Raw genomic sequence first — 17,238 nt, 5'->3', positions numbered from 1 at the left:
GGTGGCTGGACAGGGAGATAAATGGGGCATCCCAAGGTGGGCAAGGGTGCCAGTACAGGCTGGGCCAGCTCTGCCGGGGGGTGACACCCTTCGTGTGAAAATAACACAAGTTTCTCCTGTTCTCCATCCCCAGCAGTGGATGAATAGGAGCCAGGGATAATGCATTAGTGGAGCAGGAGGCCCTTGGCAGCTGGGTGTGACACACGTGCCCCAGACCCCATCGCCCATGGGTGCCTTTCTGGGCTCTGTTTGTATTTATACACCTGAAAGAAAACGGTAACCTTTTTCTCCTCGGTTTATTTTGGTTGTTGGAAAAGAGCAGCAGTGGAATGGCCATGGCGCGGTGATGCAGGATGTGTCCGCCGGGGTGCGTGGGTCCCCTTCTGCGGAGCGTTCTCAGCTGGAGCAAAGGTGCTTTTCCCGTGGACTCGGAGTAGTTTTTTGTCCCCCTTTTACGCCGTTTCCTGGCTGTGACTCTTCCGGGAGGGTTCATCTGTCGGGGTGTTGCTGAGGGCGCCGTGTCCCGCGGGGCCGGGGGGGTCGTCACGCGTGGGGAGCCCCGGCCCCGCGTGGGAGCGGCCGCGCCGCGCTGCCCCCGCCGCCGCCTCCTTCCAGCTCAGCGTCTCCGCTACATTTCCTGCTCTCTGCCTCCACACCCTCCCTGTTCCTGCTTCACGCAAGAAACGAGCGGAAAAATGCCTGAAATCTCTGCGCCCGGCGCTTTTCTAGTGGCCGTCACCGTGCTGGGAGCACCCGGGTGAAACAACCATCCCGGCTGTGCCCTGGGCTGCTGGCCGGGGGCTCGGACAGCACGCCAAGGCTCTGCACCCATCGTGTTTCCAGAGGCTTTGCTCGCCCTCTGTCCCTTTTTTGTCCCCTCCCCACGAGCCGGGGAGCTGCACTCTGGGGGCGTTGGGACTTGTCGGGGTCAGGGCTCGGCTGGGTCCTGACACCCGGCTCCCCCTGACCCCTCCTCTGCCCGCGGGTGCTCGCAGCCCTTCACTCCTCGCTTAAATGACCTTGCAGTGATCCCCCCAGATCAACAGCTGCTCCCTTCGCTGGGGCTGACCCCGGGGGGCCGCCGGCTGCCTGCTGTCACCCCCCTGCCACCCCCTGCCCACCCCTGGGCTCCAGCTGGTGAGGGGCTCTCACGCACAGAGCTGCGGGAGGACTTTGTAGCCAACAAGGGCTGCATTGAGCAGCCTATGCTGGAGTCCCTTCCTTCCGTGGTGAGGGCCAGGGCAGGGGGGACTGCGGAGGGGCAGAGGCAGGAGGGAAGTTGGTGGGAGGAGAGTCAGGAGCTTGGGAAGGAAGGAAGGAGATGTGCCTCTCAGACTATGAAAACAATGGGAAAAAAATCCTGTTTTTTAACTTGGTTCTCCCATGTTGGGAACTTGGGCATCCCTCCAAGCAGTGATTTCCAGAGGAAAGCTGGTTTCTGGCATCCCTGCAATGTACCTGGTCTCTCTCCTGCTTTTCTGGTCTTCCCACCCCAGATTGCTGCCTGCCTCGATCTCCCCCTCTGCCTCGTCTGCCTCTCCCTCCATGCTCGGGCTAGTGCTTCCTGACCTCCAGCCCTTTCACCTATCATTGCTCACAAAAAAAAATCCTCCTTCAAGTCCATTTTAAACACTGTTTTTCCCTCTTAGCCCTCTATTCTGAACACTGTCCCCCCTCTTCTCCCTCATCTTCTTGCAAATCACCTGTGGCTGTGCCCCTCTGGTGTGACAGGAGTCTGTGGTCCAGAGCCAGGTTGTGAGGTGTGTATGCCATGAAGAAAGTCCTCCTCACGCTGTGCTGTTGGAATACTAAGTACAGAGCACTGCAAGGGGATTTCTGGGGACATGAGTCCCTGGGAGCAGCCCTACTGCTCCTCTCAATGCCTTGCTGTGGCTTCCACCCCAGCTGTCCATCCGCTGGGTCTGACAGACAGGGAGAGCTGGGGACAGCCAGGTGTCTGTCCAGAAATTGTCCTGGGGTGCCTCTTTGTGGGGGGAACAGCCTGAGGGATCCCCGTGGGTGCTCAGCCTTGCAGGGAGGTGGCAGTTGTTGGTGTCCCCATCCTGCAGTCGCTGCCCCAGCCCACGGGCCAGGCCAGGCCCTGCAGTTGCTGCTGCCCGTCTGGGAGTGGAGGGAGGGGGGTGGCTGAGCTGGAGGGGCACCGGGGCCTGGGGCAGTGCAGGATGTGAATGGAGTTTGGGGTTGTGCTGGGTTTGACATGTGGCACAGAATCACAGAATGGTTTGGATGGGAAGGGACTTTAAAGTTCATCTCACTCCAACCTCTGCCATGAAGGGACACCTTCCCCTATCCCAGGTTGCTCCAAGCCCCTTCCAACCTGGCCTTGGACGCTTCCAGGGAGGGGGTAGCCACAGCTTCACTGGGCACCCTGTGCCAGAGCATCACCACCCTCACAGGGAAGAATTTCACCCCAGTATCCCACCTAACCCTTCTCTTTTCAAGTGAGAAGCAATTCCCCCTTGTCCTGTCCCTCCATCCCTTGTCCCAAGTCCCTCTCCAGCTCTCCTGGAGCCCCTTTAGGCACTGGAAGGGGCTCTGAGGTCTCCCTGGAGCCTTCTGCTCTCCAGGTGAACACCCCCAGCTCTCCCAGCCCGTCTCCATGGCAGAGGTGTTCCAGCCCTCGGAGCATCTCCATATCCCTCCTCTGTCGCGGCAGCCGCTTCCCCGGCAGCGGCCGATGCGGTACCGGGGAGCCCCCGCACCTCCAGCGCAGGCCCGGGGGCTGCGGCGCGGGGCGGTCCCGGGGCGGAGGGCGGATCGCGGATCCCGGGGCGGGCGGTGCCGGGGATGGGGAGGCGGATCCTGGGGCTGGGGGCGGATCCCGGGCGGCCCCCGCCGCACAGCCCCGCACCTGCCGCGGCCGCGCTCACACCGACAACAGCCGCAGCGTCGGCTGGCACTGCCCGAGCCCGCCCGCTGCCCGCGGCGGCCCGGGCACCGGGAGTCCCCCTCTGCACCCTCCGTCCTCCTCCAGACCCCTCTCCTCCCCCTCCCTCGACAGGTCCCCCGAGAGCGCGGCTGGACGGGGCATAGCCTGAAGGTAAATCGGGAGCCTGCGGTTAGGTGCGGGGAGTGAGGGGACAGGAGGAGGTGGGTTTCGGGAGAGAGCATCCAGCTATCTGCTAAACCTCGTGGCTTTGCTCCTTGGCTCAGGCTTGGCTGCGCCGTGCTCTGAATGCTGCACATGCATGGCAGAACCCCTTCCTGAAATCACTTACAGCTCTGTGTGTAATGGAGTAAGTAGACAGGAGGTGATGGAGAGATACAGTGGCCTCAAGTTTTGCCGAGGGGGGGAGGGGGGGTTAATTGGATATTAGGAACAATTTCTTTCCTGAAAGGACTGTCCTGCCCTGGCACAGGGTGCCCAAGGTAGTGCTGGAGTCACTGTCCCTGGAGGGGTTTAACAGCTGTGTAAATGTGGCACTTGGGGACGTGGGTTAGTGGTGGCCTTGGCAATGCTGGGGGAACAGTTGGGCTCGGTGGTCTCAGCGGGTTTTTCTAACCTCAATGATTCTGTGATTCACCTGTGGCTCCAGAGAACGCTGCTCAGCCCCGCTGGCTCCAGCAGCACCAGAATGCCACCAGGTGGGATGTGTGTGCTCTGGTACCGGTGTCCGTGTCAGGACGGACACGGTGCCTGTGTGAGGTGGCTGTTGCTGCAGCCGGGGAGGAGGAGAAGCTTGGAGCTGGTACACAGCTCCTGACAGCCTCGTGCAGTAACTGGATCCCCCTCTGTCATTCCCAGGCTGAGTCACGGCAGTGTGTGGGGCGAGAATCCGCTGCTGCCATTGGAGTGGCCGGGTTCAGGTTTGGCACGTTCAGCTCCTGGCTTGGCCCCGCTGACCCGCATGCTGCCAGCAGGATTCAGGAAGGCTGTGATGGGATGTGGGCTTTGGGCCACCTGGGCTTTCCCAGGGCACCTCCTCACCTCCTCTTACCTGGGATTAGTGACAGCTAACCCGGTGGTGGAGAAAACACAGATTTGCCATCTGATTCAGAGTCAGTGAGTTCTTGGAGAAACCGCACTGATGTCAGGAGACTCCAGATCAGGCCCTCTCACTGCAGTGGGGGAGGCTGGGCTCTGTGTCCTGCCTTTCAGTGCCATAGACACGTTTCCAGTGGATTGGCTCCTTTGGAGCCCTTTGTCGTTGGTAGGGACGGATGGGTTTGCTGTGCATGTGTCATTTGTCACATTGTGAACCAGCACTGCTCTGGAGAAGGGTGCTGACAAGGTGAGAGGCTCCTTCCTCAGGGGCTGTTTGATCATGCCGAGCTCAAACACCAGCTCTTTGTGCGTTTAAATTACGGTTTGTGTTCTGAAACGCTCTGTGTGCTGAGGGCAGCAGAGCCTCTTCTACTTAAAGACCTTTGTACAGTCCCTGGGTGTTGGAGTACATATCGTGAGTTTTTGGCAGAAATCCACACTCTTTTCCACTTGCATACGTGAGCTCTTATCAATGGCTGTGCCTTTTTCTGTTTGTATTCTCACCAGAGCCCAGCTGGGGAGGTGGCTGTGCAGCCGCCCCTTGCCACTCTCGGCACGTGTGTGCCACCAGGAGCAGGGGCCACGGATCAGCTCGGATCCCATCAGTCCCCTTCCATTCTTGCATGGGAAAAATCAGCTCCCACCCTTAATCCTGAAAGCTTGTCAGTATTTTCGTGTGTGGCAAAATATGAAGTCCCAGCACAGAGCAGGTATCAAAGCTGCTTCTGAGGAGCAGGTCACGCTCATGCCATGTGCTCGCACTTCCTCCAAGAAATCCTTTTCTGATAAAAGACTGACTGCATAAATCCAGCCGTGCTTCCGTTGAGCATTCCTTGTCTGCATCGCCTCCAATGCCCAAACCCCAGTGTGTGTTCACAGGACAGGCTGCCAGAGCTTCAGTTTCGTAAGAGAACAAAATGTGGTTGTGCCCAAGGGCACGTCAGTACTTCCCTTCAGTTTTGTACTAATTTCAAAAAGATTTGAAGGTTCTCAAAGTCAATTGAAGTGAGTGGAGGAACGAAAGGTCGCCCTTTCCCTGAGGGCATGCTGATGTTGCTGTGTGACTTTGGGCAGAAGGACCAAGCTGGGAAGTTGGCTGGCACTGAGGGGAGCGGGCGGTGCTGAGGGTAAATCACTGCCAGTGAAGAGAAGAACCAAGTCTCCTTCCTTCAAGCGATCACTCCATGAAAAGCCTGAGACAGTTTGCCTGTTGCAGGGGTTTGGGATTTGCCTTTGCCCTCGGTGTGGCTTTGGAAGGGCTTTTGCATTTGGTGTCCATGGGAGTTTAATCCCCAAATTCAGCCAGCACGCTGGCAGCAGGGCTGTGGGGAAGGGAATGCTTTGGAGAGGTCGCTTTGGCCCTGATGGATGGGGAGCTGGCGGGTCCTGTGTGTGGTGGGACTCCTGCCCTGTGCCAGGGCTCATCTCCCTGGCCCAGCAGAGCATCCCCTAACATGGGGGTCTCCTTCCCTCCCCCCAGCCCCATAGCAGAGGTGTTGCTCCATCCCTCTGCCCATTGGGTTTGGTGACAAGGATTGCCAGAGCCCAGGGATGAAAGCTGAGCTGTTTTTGTGCATGTAAAAAGCTTTAGAAGTGGTGTGAGGGCTGTAAAAGCTGGGATGCTGTTGCTCCTGCCAGTCTTCCCATCCCACGCCGTGCCCATGCTGGTCCTGCTGCAGCAGCAAGGGTACTGCAAGGCAAGAGGAGCCACGGGGAGTAACAGCTCCCCAAACTATGTCCCGGGTGAACTGAGCATGGGAATGTCTCCTTGGAAGTTGGGGTTTCTTGTTTCTCAACTCCCCTTCTTGCACATGCTGTTCCAGGCCTGCTGGGATGTGTGACAGAGGTGTTTGGTGGGATTTAGCACTGGAGGAAAGCTGTGCTGGCAAGTGGCCGGAGCCTCCAGGGGCTGGTGGCCAGAGCAGAGGAGCGCCTGTGAACCTTTGAGCAGAGCTCCGGAGGGGACCGGCAGCGGCGGCACATTCCAGCGAGGCCGGGGGTCTCCGCACGGTTAATGATTGAGCTGCAGCGGCCCTTTGGTTCCTGCTGTTTGGAGAGGCACCTCGAGAACACGTGAACCTTTCCAGGCTGCGGGGCTGGGCGTGGGGATTTAAAGAGACCGGGTCTGTCCCTACATTTCCAGTAAGAGGATAGTTTCCTGGTGCCAGAAGGTGATGGCTTCTGGATCTTCATTGTCTGTTTGCTTTCTGATTCACTGGGCGCCTTACCTGCATGTTCTGCATGGGGATCGTTGTCAGTGTGGAGCTGTGCTAGCCTCACTCTGCCCCATTCCATGCTCATCACCCTCTGCCCGATGCTCCCCCCGAGGTGCTGACCCTGATCCCATGGGATGTGGCTCCTAGTGGGTCCCCATGTGTCCCCCGTTTCTGGATGCTGTGACACCCATGGGTGGCCGCGTCCCCAGGCTGCTGCTGTTCCCTGCGGCTGCTGGGTTAATCATTGCCAGGTCCCCGTGCCACGTGGGCGCTGGCCCGGCTGTTTGCAGAGCCCTTATCAGCACAGGGCACTTGTCACCGCGTGCCAGTTACAGGCAGAGTAAACGGTGCTGGGAACAACTTTAACAGTTCAGGGGACCTTCCCCAGGGGCTCAGCCAGTCCTCATCCCATTGCACCAGAGGCACATGGAATTTCAGCAGAGGTGCAGTGTCACAGGCTGGGGGACTACAGGGCAGGCAAGGCTGGTGGGGTGGTCAGGATAAGTCCTGGGACACCTGGTTTCTGGTGTGGTCCTGTGAGAACATCTGGATTTTCATGGGTGCTGCAGCCAAGTCTTGGTCCCATTGCTTAAGTGGGAACAGGAGTTGGTGGATTCTCCCAGGGCATCCTGGTGCTGAACCCGAGGGGTCCTGTGTCCCCCAGCCTGGGTGAGCTGGGGGATTTCCTGCCTTGCAGGTGGAGACGACAAGAAAGCTGGCATTTAAAGGAAAAAGGAAGAAAAAAGGAAAAGGAGTGAAGAGGATGAGGCTTTGCTGCCAGCGCTGAAGGCTGGGCTGGGGCAGGGGGCCAGGCTGGGGGCAGGGGTGGTTCTGAGGCTGCAGGTGGAGGTTTGCTCTGTGGGGTTTCAGAGGGTTGGCTGGCAGCCGGTTCTCTCTGCTGCTCCTGCTGAAACTGGAACTGACCCTGGGCAGGGGCGGGCAGAGGTGTCACAAGGCTGTGGGACGGTGCCCACAGCGGTGACGCAGAGTCCACTTGACCTCGTTTCATCAGTGTCTTTGGGCAAGAGCAGGACATCTGGGCAGCCAGGGCTGGTGTTGCAGCTCTATTTTTCCAGGAGGAGGGTTGCCCCATGGCCTCTGGACACCTTCCTGAGCAAATCCCAGGATGGCTGTTGCATGGCAAGAGCCACTGGCATGAACCCCCTGGGCACAGACACGCTAGGGGTCCTGCATGGACTGTGGCTGTGTGATTTCTCCTATGGATGCCCTGGGAGCTGTGCTGCTGCTTTCTTGGGAGCAGCAAGGACGTAGGAAGCAGTGGTTCTCCCCCAGCTAAAAATAATGGGCATACACAAAGTGAAAAATGAGGGACAAGGCAGAAATTGCCTCTCTTCTCCAGGCAGGTGATCTCCTGCTGAACCCGGAGCCCTGGCTGCTGCTCTGGACGGACATTTGCTTCCCAGCCAAGTGGCAGCTGACCCCACGCTTCCCTTTCCCATGCCTGGCCTCACACCTCCACACAGTTCTTCCAGCGCTGCTGCTGCGCCGAGAAATTCCAAACCACGGCAGGCACCGGAGGCGTTTTGCAGCAGCAGCTGAATTGGATCAAACCACGGTGTGCCTCTGAGGCTGAAGGCCCCAAGTACCCCGTTATTAAGGGGACGTTTAGGGAGGTGCTAGGGGCTGGTGACACAGGGAGTGCTTTGGCTGTGCCCTTGGCCTTGCTCCTGCCTCAGTGTCCTCCTCTGTAGAGGGAGAATGGAATCACCCTCTCTGTGGCTGTGACCTGTGAGTGCATGGGAACACTGCCAGATCTTGGCACTGAGCTTATTTATTTATTGTCCTGTCCCATGGCAGAGGGACTGGGGAGAGTGAGTTCTCTCCTCTCCACACTGGACTGTTGGCTTTGGTCTGTCCTTGACTGACTGTTTGAGGCTGCTGCTTCTCCACGTCCTGGATTTCCTGTATTTCTTCTCTTTTTGCTTTCTTGTGCCTGGTATCAGGACGTTGGTGTGAAGGCAGCGTTTGTGCTTCCTAAGCCTCTGTGTGTGTCCCTGCTGGGCTGGAGCAGCTGCAGTGCTGGGCTCGCACAGGAGCTGCTGGGGCTGGGGGGGAGTGCAGGGGGCTGCATCGCCGGGGTGCCCCATCCCTGCCCTCCGCAGGAAGCTGGGGAGTTGCAGTTCCATCTGCCAGAGATCCCAGCACACCCTGAGGGACTCTCAGAGTGGGGGCAACTGGCACACCCCACTCAGGGCCCTTGAAGGAAGGGTCTGGGTGGGGAGGGGGGCACAGGTGCAGCCCCCTGGGCCCCCTGGCTGCAATGCAGGACCTCCAGCAATGCCAACAGCTGTGCAAGTTCCTGCTCTGCCCAATGGCTCTGGGAATGGAGCCAGCGCCTTTGTGAAATCAAGAGTGGGTCCCCAGCTTTGAGCCCCTTTAGAGGGTCCTGTGCTTTCCTTGTCAGACAGAAATTTTATGTTTGGATTCTGGATTTTTGGCATTTTTTTCAGGATCTGGCGATGCCACAGGTGGCCCCTGGCAAGAGGCTCCTCTCGCGTCACCAATCCAGAGTCCAGACACGTTGAGATTCCCTGAGGCCAGAGTCACATGGGGGCGGCATTTGCAGCAGGGACTGAAGAGGTTAAAGTTGCTTTGCAATGTGATTTAAAGAAAAAAAAGCGCCATTTCCTTCATGTCCAGAGACAGTTTATTTTCTGGGCATTCTTCGGGACGCAGGGAGGTGCCGTTTCTTTAAGGCATTTCCTGTAAGCAAGTTTATATTTGGCCTGAGAAGGGTGGGGAGAGGAGGTGGGTCCTGGGGAGGGTCCACGGCCGAGCCGGGTGACCTCAGCTTTTGTCTCTCTGTCCCGAATTGTGGTGGTGGCAGCTGCGGGAGGCGCGGGCCGGGCCGGCTGTCACAGCAGGGCGAGGAGCAGGGTCCTGCGGCATCCCACGTGTGCCCCAGCAGCGCTGCTGCCGCTTGTGGTGAGGCTGAGCTGGCATCCACGGGGTGTTCGGGGTGCTTTCAGGCCACCCCTTCCTTTCTCTTTAGGATGATGAAGATAAGAGCTGCTGGACCCCATATCCTGTGCTTGGTGTAGCTGTCTTCCCTCCCCCAGGATGGCTTTGATTTCCATTGAAAAGACAAACAAGCCAGCGTGGTAATGCACCAGATCATCAACATTCACTGTGCCCCTGGGGTCGCTAGTGCAGATTTAACTCTTTCCCTGGGGATATTTGATCAGACCTTGATCCTGGGGCAGGGGCTGCAGCCAGACCCCGACGCCACAGGCTGGGCTTCCCCACGCAGTGCCGGGGCTCGAGCTGTTCCCCGATGTTCCCTGTGCCAAATTTCTTCTCCCCCATTTTGTTTTCTTTTTACTACCGTGATTTCCTAAGATCGGAAGAGGCGAGTTATGAAACTGGAGTTATCCAAACACGTCTTGTTTGAAGATAGCGTTTCATCCAGCAGATGCAGCTTCCTGCCCTGTAAATGGTTCCCATTGTTTTGCCTTGGCTCCTGGCCCCGGCAGTGCTGGGGTGTCGCTCCGCTCCGGCAGCTGGAGGAGCGGTGGTCCCAGACATGGAATGGCTGGACTGGGAGCACTGGTGCTCTGTAGGCAGCCTCTGAAAGCACCTGGGGGGCTTCCTGGGGCTGCCGCAGATCAAAGGCAGCGAGCTGGCAGGGCGCTGGCTCGGCTGGCTGCAAACTTCACCTGCAAACTGTGCTGGGCCAGGCACAGAGGTAGGGCTGGTCTGATGGATGGTGTTGGCATGGCAGGAAGCAGGGAAGAGGGGGTAAATAAAATGAGGTGGTGCTGGTTGATGTGGTGAGGACAGTTCCCAACACAAAAGAAGCAGCACACATTTTTAATTTAAAATTTTGGGGTTTTTTTAGTGTTTAAATGCAAAGAGAGGGTTCAGAGGTGACCCTCAGGTGCTGCTGAGGCACTGTGAATAACTTTTTTCCTGTGAGGGTGGTGAGGCCCTGGCACAGGTTGCCCAGAGAAGCTGTGGCTGCCCCATCCCTGGAAGTGTTCAAGGCCAGATTGGATGAGGCTTGGAGTAACCCAGTCTGGTGGGAGGTGTCCCTGCATATGGCACGGGGTGGAACTGGGATGAGCTGAAAGGTCCCTTCCAACCTAAACCATCCTGTAGTTCCAAGATTTCTCTGATTCTGTGATCCCTGTGGTGGTGGCAGGAATATAGTGTGGGATTGAAGAAGTGTTAACAGTCAGAGTTTGTTGGTGAGCTGCAGCTTTGTGCCTCATGTTCCCCCAGGCACGCGGCCGCTGTCAGCCTGGCCTTGGTGAGTGTCTGGCGGCTGCGGCTCCAGCCGGCTCTGGATGGCTGCAGGATCCTGGGCACAGGGAGGTGCAGCAGGAGCAGGCTGGGACCTGGCGAGATTTGGGTGGATCACTCTTCCCCACCAGCAGAGCCTGCTTTGAGAGGAGCTGGGTGTGTCCAAATCTCTTCCTCCGACTGAGGAAGCCGTGGCGGGGGTCACACTGTCCCTGGAGCTTGGGCACGGCCGTCCCTCTGCAGCCGCACTGTGAGGGTGCCTTTCTTCTCCTGCTCTCCATGGCCTTCCCACCTGCTTGAGCAGCAGGGATTGTTTTGTAGTAAATTTTTTGTTTCTGTGAGCACTGTTAGAGGCCGGGGAGCTGCAGCTGTTGGCTCATTAATGAGGTTCTACAGAACTGTGGCCGGAAGTGGTGCCAGCCCCTTGGCTGAGCTTGATGGTTTGACGGTTTTCCTTCCTGCCCTCCTCGGCAAAGCAAACTCACTTTGCTGTGCTGTGGCCACTCCCACCTCAGCCCCTGCTCCCTTCCTGCTTTGGGTGTCGATTTTTGCTTTGAGGGTTGGGCTGGGGTCCCCCAGGCAGGGTCCTGAGGAAGAAGCCTGAGTCTCGTGTCTCAGTTTCTTTGGCCACAGTGGTTGGAGAAGGCAGAGATAGCAAGGTCAGGAGTCTCAATGATTGCTGTTTGATAAGGTTCACTGGTATTTTATTGGCGGTCTCCAAGGACAGAAGGAAACTTTGTGAGTTAAGAATGTAAGTTTGGAGTTAAGGGTGTGCCTTGGCAGGGCCACGTCCCCCCTGAGTGCTCAGTGCTGGCTCAGGATGGAACCCAAATCCTCGGAGATCCCAGTCTCTCCATACTGCCAGCGCCCACAGAGATCTTGGCTGTCCTTGAGCTGCTCTCTGGCTGTGCTGGCAGAGCCAGTCACCTGGCCAGCTGCTTCACCTGGGATTTACCTGCTCTCAGGTGGTTTGTGCTGCTCCTTGAGCAGGGACTGAGCCGTGAAGGGCTCCTGGCAGCATGGAGGATGTTGTGTAAGACTGGGTTCCATGGATTATTGAGCACTTGTGTTTCTTGGCCAGGCTCCTCAGCCCATTGTGGCATGGAGTGATGCACTGGTGGCTTTGTCAGTGCTTTCCCTGTTTTTCCAGCACTGCTCCCCTTCAGCTCATCTCCAGCTCTGCCGAGGTCCTGGGTGGGGATGGGCACAGGGGTGTTTTGCAGTGGAAGTGGGAGAAGATGCCGTATCCCACCTCTCTTTCTGGGAATGCTCTGGAGACCAGAGAGAGCAAAGATCAGCTCCTGCAGCCCCGCTTGGCGCTCTCAGCCTGAAGGGGCCTTGTGGCGCTCCACAGTCCCTGGGCAGGTGGGAATGAAACACTCGGTGAGCAGCCAGCTGGAAGAGCAGCGAGTCCTTGTGTGTGGCGGTCACGGGTCAGTGTCACCTGTCACGTGCCCGTCAGGGCAGTGGAGCATGGCCAGCCGTGTGCGCATGGCTGTGGCTCAGTGAGGCGGTGCTGGGCGAGCAGCCGTGTGTCCAGGCACTGGGACTTGGGCTTTTGGGAAAATCAAGGTCGGGCTGTCTTGGATGGGGCTGGGGTGGCCGTGGGGGCTGGGGGCACATGCTGCTCATCCCCAACGATGCCGAGGTTGCTGAGGTGCGCTGGGGCTTTGGGTCCCTTCTGAAAACTTGCATGTGAGTCAAAAATTAGTGGTCATAAAAATAGATGGGCGAAGTTGTAGAAGGGTGTGAGCTGATTGATTGACCACAAACACGTCAGCCAGCAGCACTGAGGGAGAGCTTTGCTGAGGCAAAGGCTTCCTCAGAAACACCAGTGGGGCAACTGCTGCACACTGCTGGGACTGGAAAGGAGTGTTTACTTGGGAAAAGATGAGCATTTTAGAGTGTTCTTCTGAACTGACTGGCTGAGGGATGGCTGGGGATGGCTGACTGCTGGGGATGGCTCCCCTTCTGTGCACAGCTACTGTGGTGGGGGTTTGGCTGGGAGGTTCCTCCTCCCTGTGTGATCGCGGTGGGTATTGCAGAATGACTCTCTTTAGGGCAAAGTGTTCTTGGTATCGCCCCTGGGAAGCACTGAGCACTGGCTGGAGCCTTTGCCAGCCCTGGCATCAGCCCACCATCAGGAGGGGATCTGCCACCCATGAGCAGCCCCATCCTCATCATGTCTGGCTGTGAGCACCAGCGAGGCTGTTGTGCAGTTGGGGCCAAATGAGAAAACCCCAAGCAGGTCTTGCTGTGACAAATCTTTTCCTTACAGAGGGGCTTTCTCATGGAAGGGAAGCTGGAACAAACATGCCCGTTCCTGCCAAAGGTGCTGCTCTGCCAGTAACTGGCCTCTGTTTCCTACTGCAAGCGGTTGGTGTGTGGAACTGGGGCTTCCTGCTGCCTGCTGACCCCTGGGCTTCTCCTTGGCCTGACCCCGGGAGCTGTTCCTCTGCTCCTGACCCTGCTGTTGGCAGCCACCGCTCCGGCTCCGGTGTGTTCGGCGTCATAACTTCCCGTGAGCCGGAATAGCTGTGCCAGGGTTGTGAGCTCCTGTGCCTGTAAATCCCTTGGAAGGCCGGGAAGTGCTTGCTTAATTAACCAGACTGAGGAAAAGTTGTTTGAACCATCTCTGGGAAGTGTTTCACCTGTCTTACAGCAAAGGTCTTGGATTTGGGACTGTCTTTTGGCCACGGAGCAGCCCAGATCCCTTCATGCATTCTTGGATCCTTCCCGATCCGTGGCTGTCAGCTGTGTCCCGCAAGGTTGTGCTTGCCTTGGCTCCTCAGAAATGCTGTTTTTTATGTAAAGGGCCCCATTTTGGTCTCTGCCTGGGTGCAGGGTGGGTTTGGCTGTGGGAAAGGACACAGGCAGACCTGGCTGTGCTGGATTCTTCAGTGGGAGGCAGATAGATGGGACCATGTAAGCTGACTGCCATTCCCATGATTGGTCTTCCATTGGGATTCAGCATCTTGACTGTCAGGCCAGAGCAAGAGCCTCTAATATTGCTTGAGGCCAGATTTGCATCCTGTTTTATAATATTCCCTGACATTCCCCACATTCCTGGCAAGGAGACTCCTGTATTTTTTTAAAATATTTCTTTGTCTCTGAAAAACTGTGACGTCCTTTAAGACTTTTTCAAAATGTCGATATCCTGCTGTCCTGGCATCTCCTGTTAGCTCCGTAAAGCACGGGCAGCCTTGAGTTTCAACTCCAGCCCCAACAATGTCTCCTTCCAGTTGGGAGAAAGGGCAAAAAAGAACGAGGTGGACCATGTGCTCCTGTTTGACTCAGTGACCTCCCTAAGCCTGATGTCCCTTCTGTGTTTCTCCCTGTCTGCAGGTTTCACTGCCCCCCATGTTTTTGGGGTGATAGTGGGCCTGAGCTTCCATCGCTGCCACAGCCTTGTCGGGACAGAGAGGTCTGACGGGCTGGGGTCCCCCCTGGGGCCTGGGTCTGCAGGGTCTGACCTGAGAGGTGTGAGCTGAGGGCGGGTGGGATGTTTTCCAATGTCGTATCCCTGGATAGGGATGAGAGACTGGGAATCAGAAGCAAGGTGAGACAATGCTCAGCTGCAGGGATCTCACAGCTCATTCTGGGAATGATTTGTGCCAAAGCACCGGTTTGGGAAGGGCAGGCACAGGGAATGTGGTTTTCACTGTGGACACTAATCCTGTGTCAACCACAGCTTCTTGCTTGGACTGTGCTGACCCCTCTGCTTTGGGCTGAGATGTGAGCCAAGTCCTGCTGCTTGGGGAAGAAGCATTCCCAGGGCAGGTGGAGCACACTGGGCTCAGCACAAACCAGAAATTTGTAAGGAATTGGGTGATTTAGTCTGGATATCTCAGATTGCAGGCACTCCTCCTGTTCTTGTCCCTGAACCATCTCTTTGAGCTTTTATTCGTTTTTGGTATCTTGAGGGACTGGGGAATTTATGATGGCTCAGCCTTGGCTGTCAGTTTTCCCATCTCTTGCACACTGGCAACAGCTCCTGCTGTTTGCCAACAGCGGCCCGAGAGGAGCCTCAGCTGGGGCTCACAGCCAGTGGTTTGAGTGGTTGACGTCTGATGATGAGAGGGGGTTTTGGGGTGTCCATCCCTCTCCTCCCTCCCGGTGTACTGCCGGACAGTGTCAAACTCCCCGCTGGCCCCGCTCCCTGGAGCCGACACGGTGCCGCCCTGCGGGACACTTGGCTGTCAGCCCTCATTTCTGCGGTGAAATGGGAAGCTGCAGCTCTCCTGGCTGGGCCGGGGTCCCGCGCTGGGCAGGACAGCCCCGGCTGCCCGTGCTGTAGCGGGGCTGGGAGCGGTACCGGATGGAGCCCTCCCCGCTGCTCCCACCCCCGCCGCGGCGCTCAGCCCTGCGGGGCCGGGATGTCCTGTTTGCGCGGGACACGTCGGCTCGGCTCGGCTCGGCACGGCACAGCCCTGCGGGGGGAAATTGCAGCTCTGCCATGGAGTGCCTGTGGGAAGGTCTCTTGCCGCCAGTGGACGGTGCCGGGTGGCCGAGGACGGCATGAAGGAGGCTGGAGGTCATGCTGATACTTTTTTCTGCATTTAATCCACGGTTTCCAATGAACAAAGCCGGGATTAACAACTCTTGCCATGGTGAGTCTGCTCGTGTCCCAGCTTTGTGTTTGGATTGGGATGCTCCAGTCAGCAAACGCTCTCGGGGGAGGTGGGAAAAGCTGTAAAATTACCTTTTTTCTTGTTAGAAATTTCTTGTAAGCAGCGTTTCCTGTGCAGCAGGGCTTTTACACGGGGGCGAGTGCAGGGTTCAGAGGTGTCGCTTGAGTTCTTGTTAAGTTGTTGGGGGATTTTTTAATCTTTTCTTGAAAACCAGAATTTCCTTCACCTTTTTTCCCCTGGAGTGCTCTGCAGCTACCGCCCTGCGGGAGCGTGTGCCCGGAGCGGGGCGGCTGCGGGGTGTGCAGGGAGCCCTGTGCCCCGGCGGGACACGGCGCTGGCACCGGGGATGCGGCTGAGCGGGGCAGGGATGAGAGGGGCGATGGCAGTGGCAGAGCACGGGCTGGCTTCAGTCACTGCGCCTGGGGCTTCTCCTTCCCCGCTCTGCTCCCTGCTGAAGAGACCTGCAGCCCTGGCAATATTTGGGTTTATTTCTGCCAGAGCCAGCCAGGCCGGTGGGAGCGCGGGGAGCGCCGCGTGCCAGCTCCTCCTGATCTCCGATTGTTTCCTGAACCCGAGCCAAAATCCCGCTCCTGCCAGGCAGTGAGGGCGGCAGCCGGCATGGCCACGGGTGCGATGGTGCTGGTGCCAGCCGTGCTCTGGGATGTGGCAGCACCTGCTGACAGCAATTCACTGATATAAGGGCAGTTTTCAGAAGGAGGAGAGGAGGAAAGAGAAGGGAGTGGGATTTGGAGCTGTGGGGTGGGGGTGGAAATGCCCCCGGAGCTGCGGTGAGCGATGCCCGAGTGGTGCCGGTGGGTGTGGGGTGCTGCAGAAGGGGGTCCCGATGGGAGAGACCTGTGAGCTGGTGACAGCCCTGCCGCGGTGCACACAGACCTGCGTCCCCCGAGAAATGTCCCTTGGCTGCGTTTTGAAACTCGGAGTCTGGGTTATGCCTCCATCTGTGGCTGTGCCCGGAGGGGTCCCTGCACGGACGGGGGTTCTGTGCCTGCACCTCCCACGGGCTGAGGGGGGGCCTTGTGCTCGGCTGCACATCCAGGACTCCTTGGGGTTAAACTCCTGAATTTGGCAGATCTTTCTGATGTGGGATGGGATTTCGGGAGTTTAGCAAGGAGCACATGCAGGCACCTGTACTTCCCCTGGGCGGCAGGGACCGATCGATAAACCAAAGCTGAGGCTGGTGGGGAAGGAGGCAGGATTTTGTGCAGAGCTGGGAAATCCTTGATTTGGGGTTATTTTTGTATTGCAGCCTTTAAGAAGGGAAGAAGAGAGCCCTAAAGTAACCCTTTGTGCCTCTGCTGCGAGTTCAGTGCCTGTTCCCTCCTGTGAGGGCTTGTGCCCATGCCAGGGCTGTGGCAGTGGCCACCGGCTGGGTGTGACAGCCGTGGTTTGGGCTCCCTGTCCGTGGGGACGTGTAGGGCTCCCACCAGAGCTGCTGGAGCCTGAGCATTCTTCAGCCAGGAATGGGGTGGGTTTGTGATTCTGTACAACATGGAAAAAGCTGCAGCAAGACCACAAGGGAATTCTGCTCCAGGGGTTCCTCTGGTAACACACGTGTTTATGCTAAATAAATGCAAAAAAGTAGGAGGGAATTCCCTCGTGTATTAAGGGACTGTTTTTTAGTGCCTGGATTTAGCAGTGGGACTGGGGGTCGTTCCTCGGCGTGGGAAGCAGGAGAGCAGCTGCAGCAGGTCACATCCATGGGAGATGCAAATGCTCCAACGGGTGACTGGAGCTGAGAGCTCCCTGCAGAGCCAGAGCTGCTGCTGGTTCTGTTTTTTTAGCAGAACTGTTGGTGTTTCCCTTTGACTTGGCCTTCCTTGGCCTTTAGTAGTGGCTGGTGTTGGGTCTCGTGCAGCCTGGGGCGAGAGTGTTGTGCTGCGAGCAGCACCGGCGTGCAGTACTCCGGACGCTGACCTCAGTCCATGCTGGCTTTAATGCTCTTCCAGGTGGTGAAAACTGGACTTTTGCTGTTGTCCGTGTAAAGAAACGTGAAATGTGATCACTCTTCATGGGGAGGTGCAGCCTGGCTGGCACCTGTGGTGGATGATGGATGCTGTGCCTGGTGCTGCTGAAGCTCTGGCACCGCTGGCTGCCCTTGGAG

The 17,238-nt window shown here is 57.7% G+C and overlaps 1 protein-coding gene across 3 annotated transcripts in view; it reads left to right on the top strand.

Annotated features, from left to right (window-relative positions):
- STARD8 (StAR related lipid transfer domain containing 8) overlaps nucleotides 1-17,238 on the top strand; it is a 42,208-nt gene that overhangs the window by 9,263 nt on the left and 15,707 nt on the right. Inside the window, exon 1 of one of the 3 annotated variants that reach the window (XM_082289494.1) lies at nucleotides 2,899-3,061. The exons of 1 other annotated variant lie outside the window; for it this stretch is intronic. Coding sequence is in view for 1 of the 2 variants with exons in the window: in XM_082289493.1 (XP_082145619.1) it covers nucleotides 15,023-15,095 (73 nt within the window). In the remaining variant the exon portion in view is untranslated. Of the gene's footprint in view, nucleotides 1-2,898; nucleotides 3,062-14,949; nucleotides 15,096-17,238 lie in introns of those variants that run through there. One more of the 3 variants, XM_082289493.1, reaches the window with a different exon arrangement.

Source organism: Coloeus monedula, assembly GCF_965178545.1.
Source record: "Coloeus monedula genome assembly, chromosome: 12".
Lineage (NCBI taxonomy): Eukaryota > Metazoa > Chordata > Aves > Passeriformes > Corvidae > Coloeus > Coloeus monedula.
The sequence above is the reverse complement of the archived record's forward strand: the minus strand, read 5'-3'. Positions and strand labels throughout refer to the sequence as shown.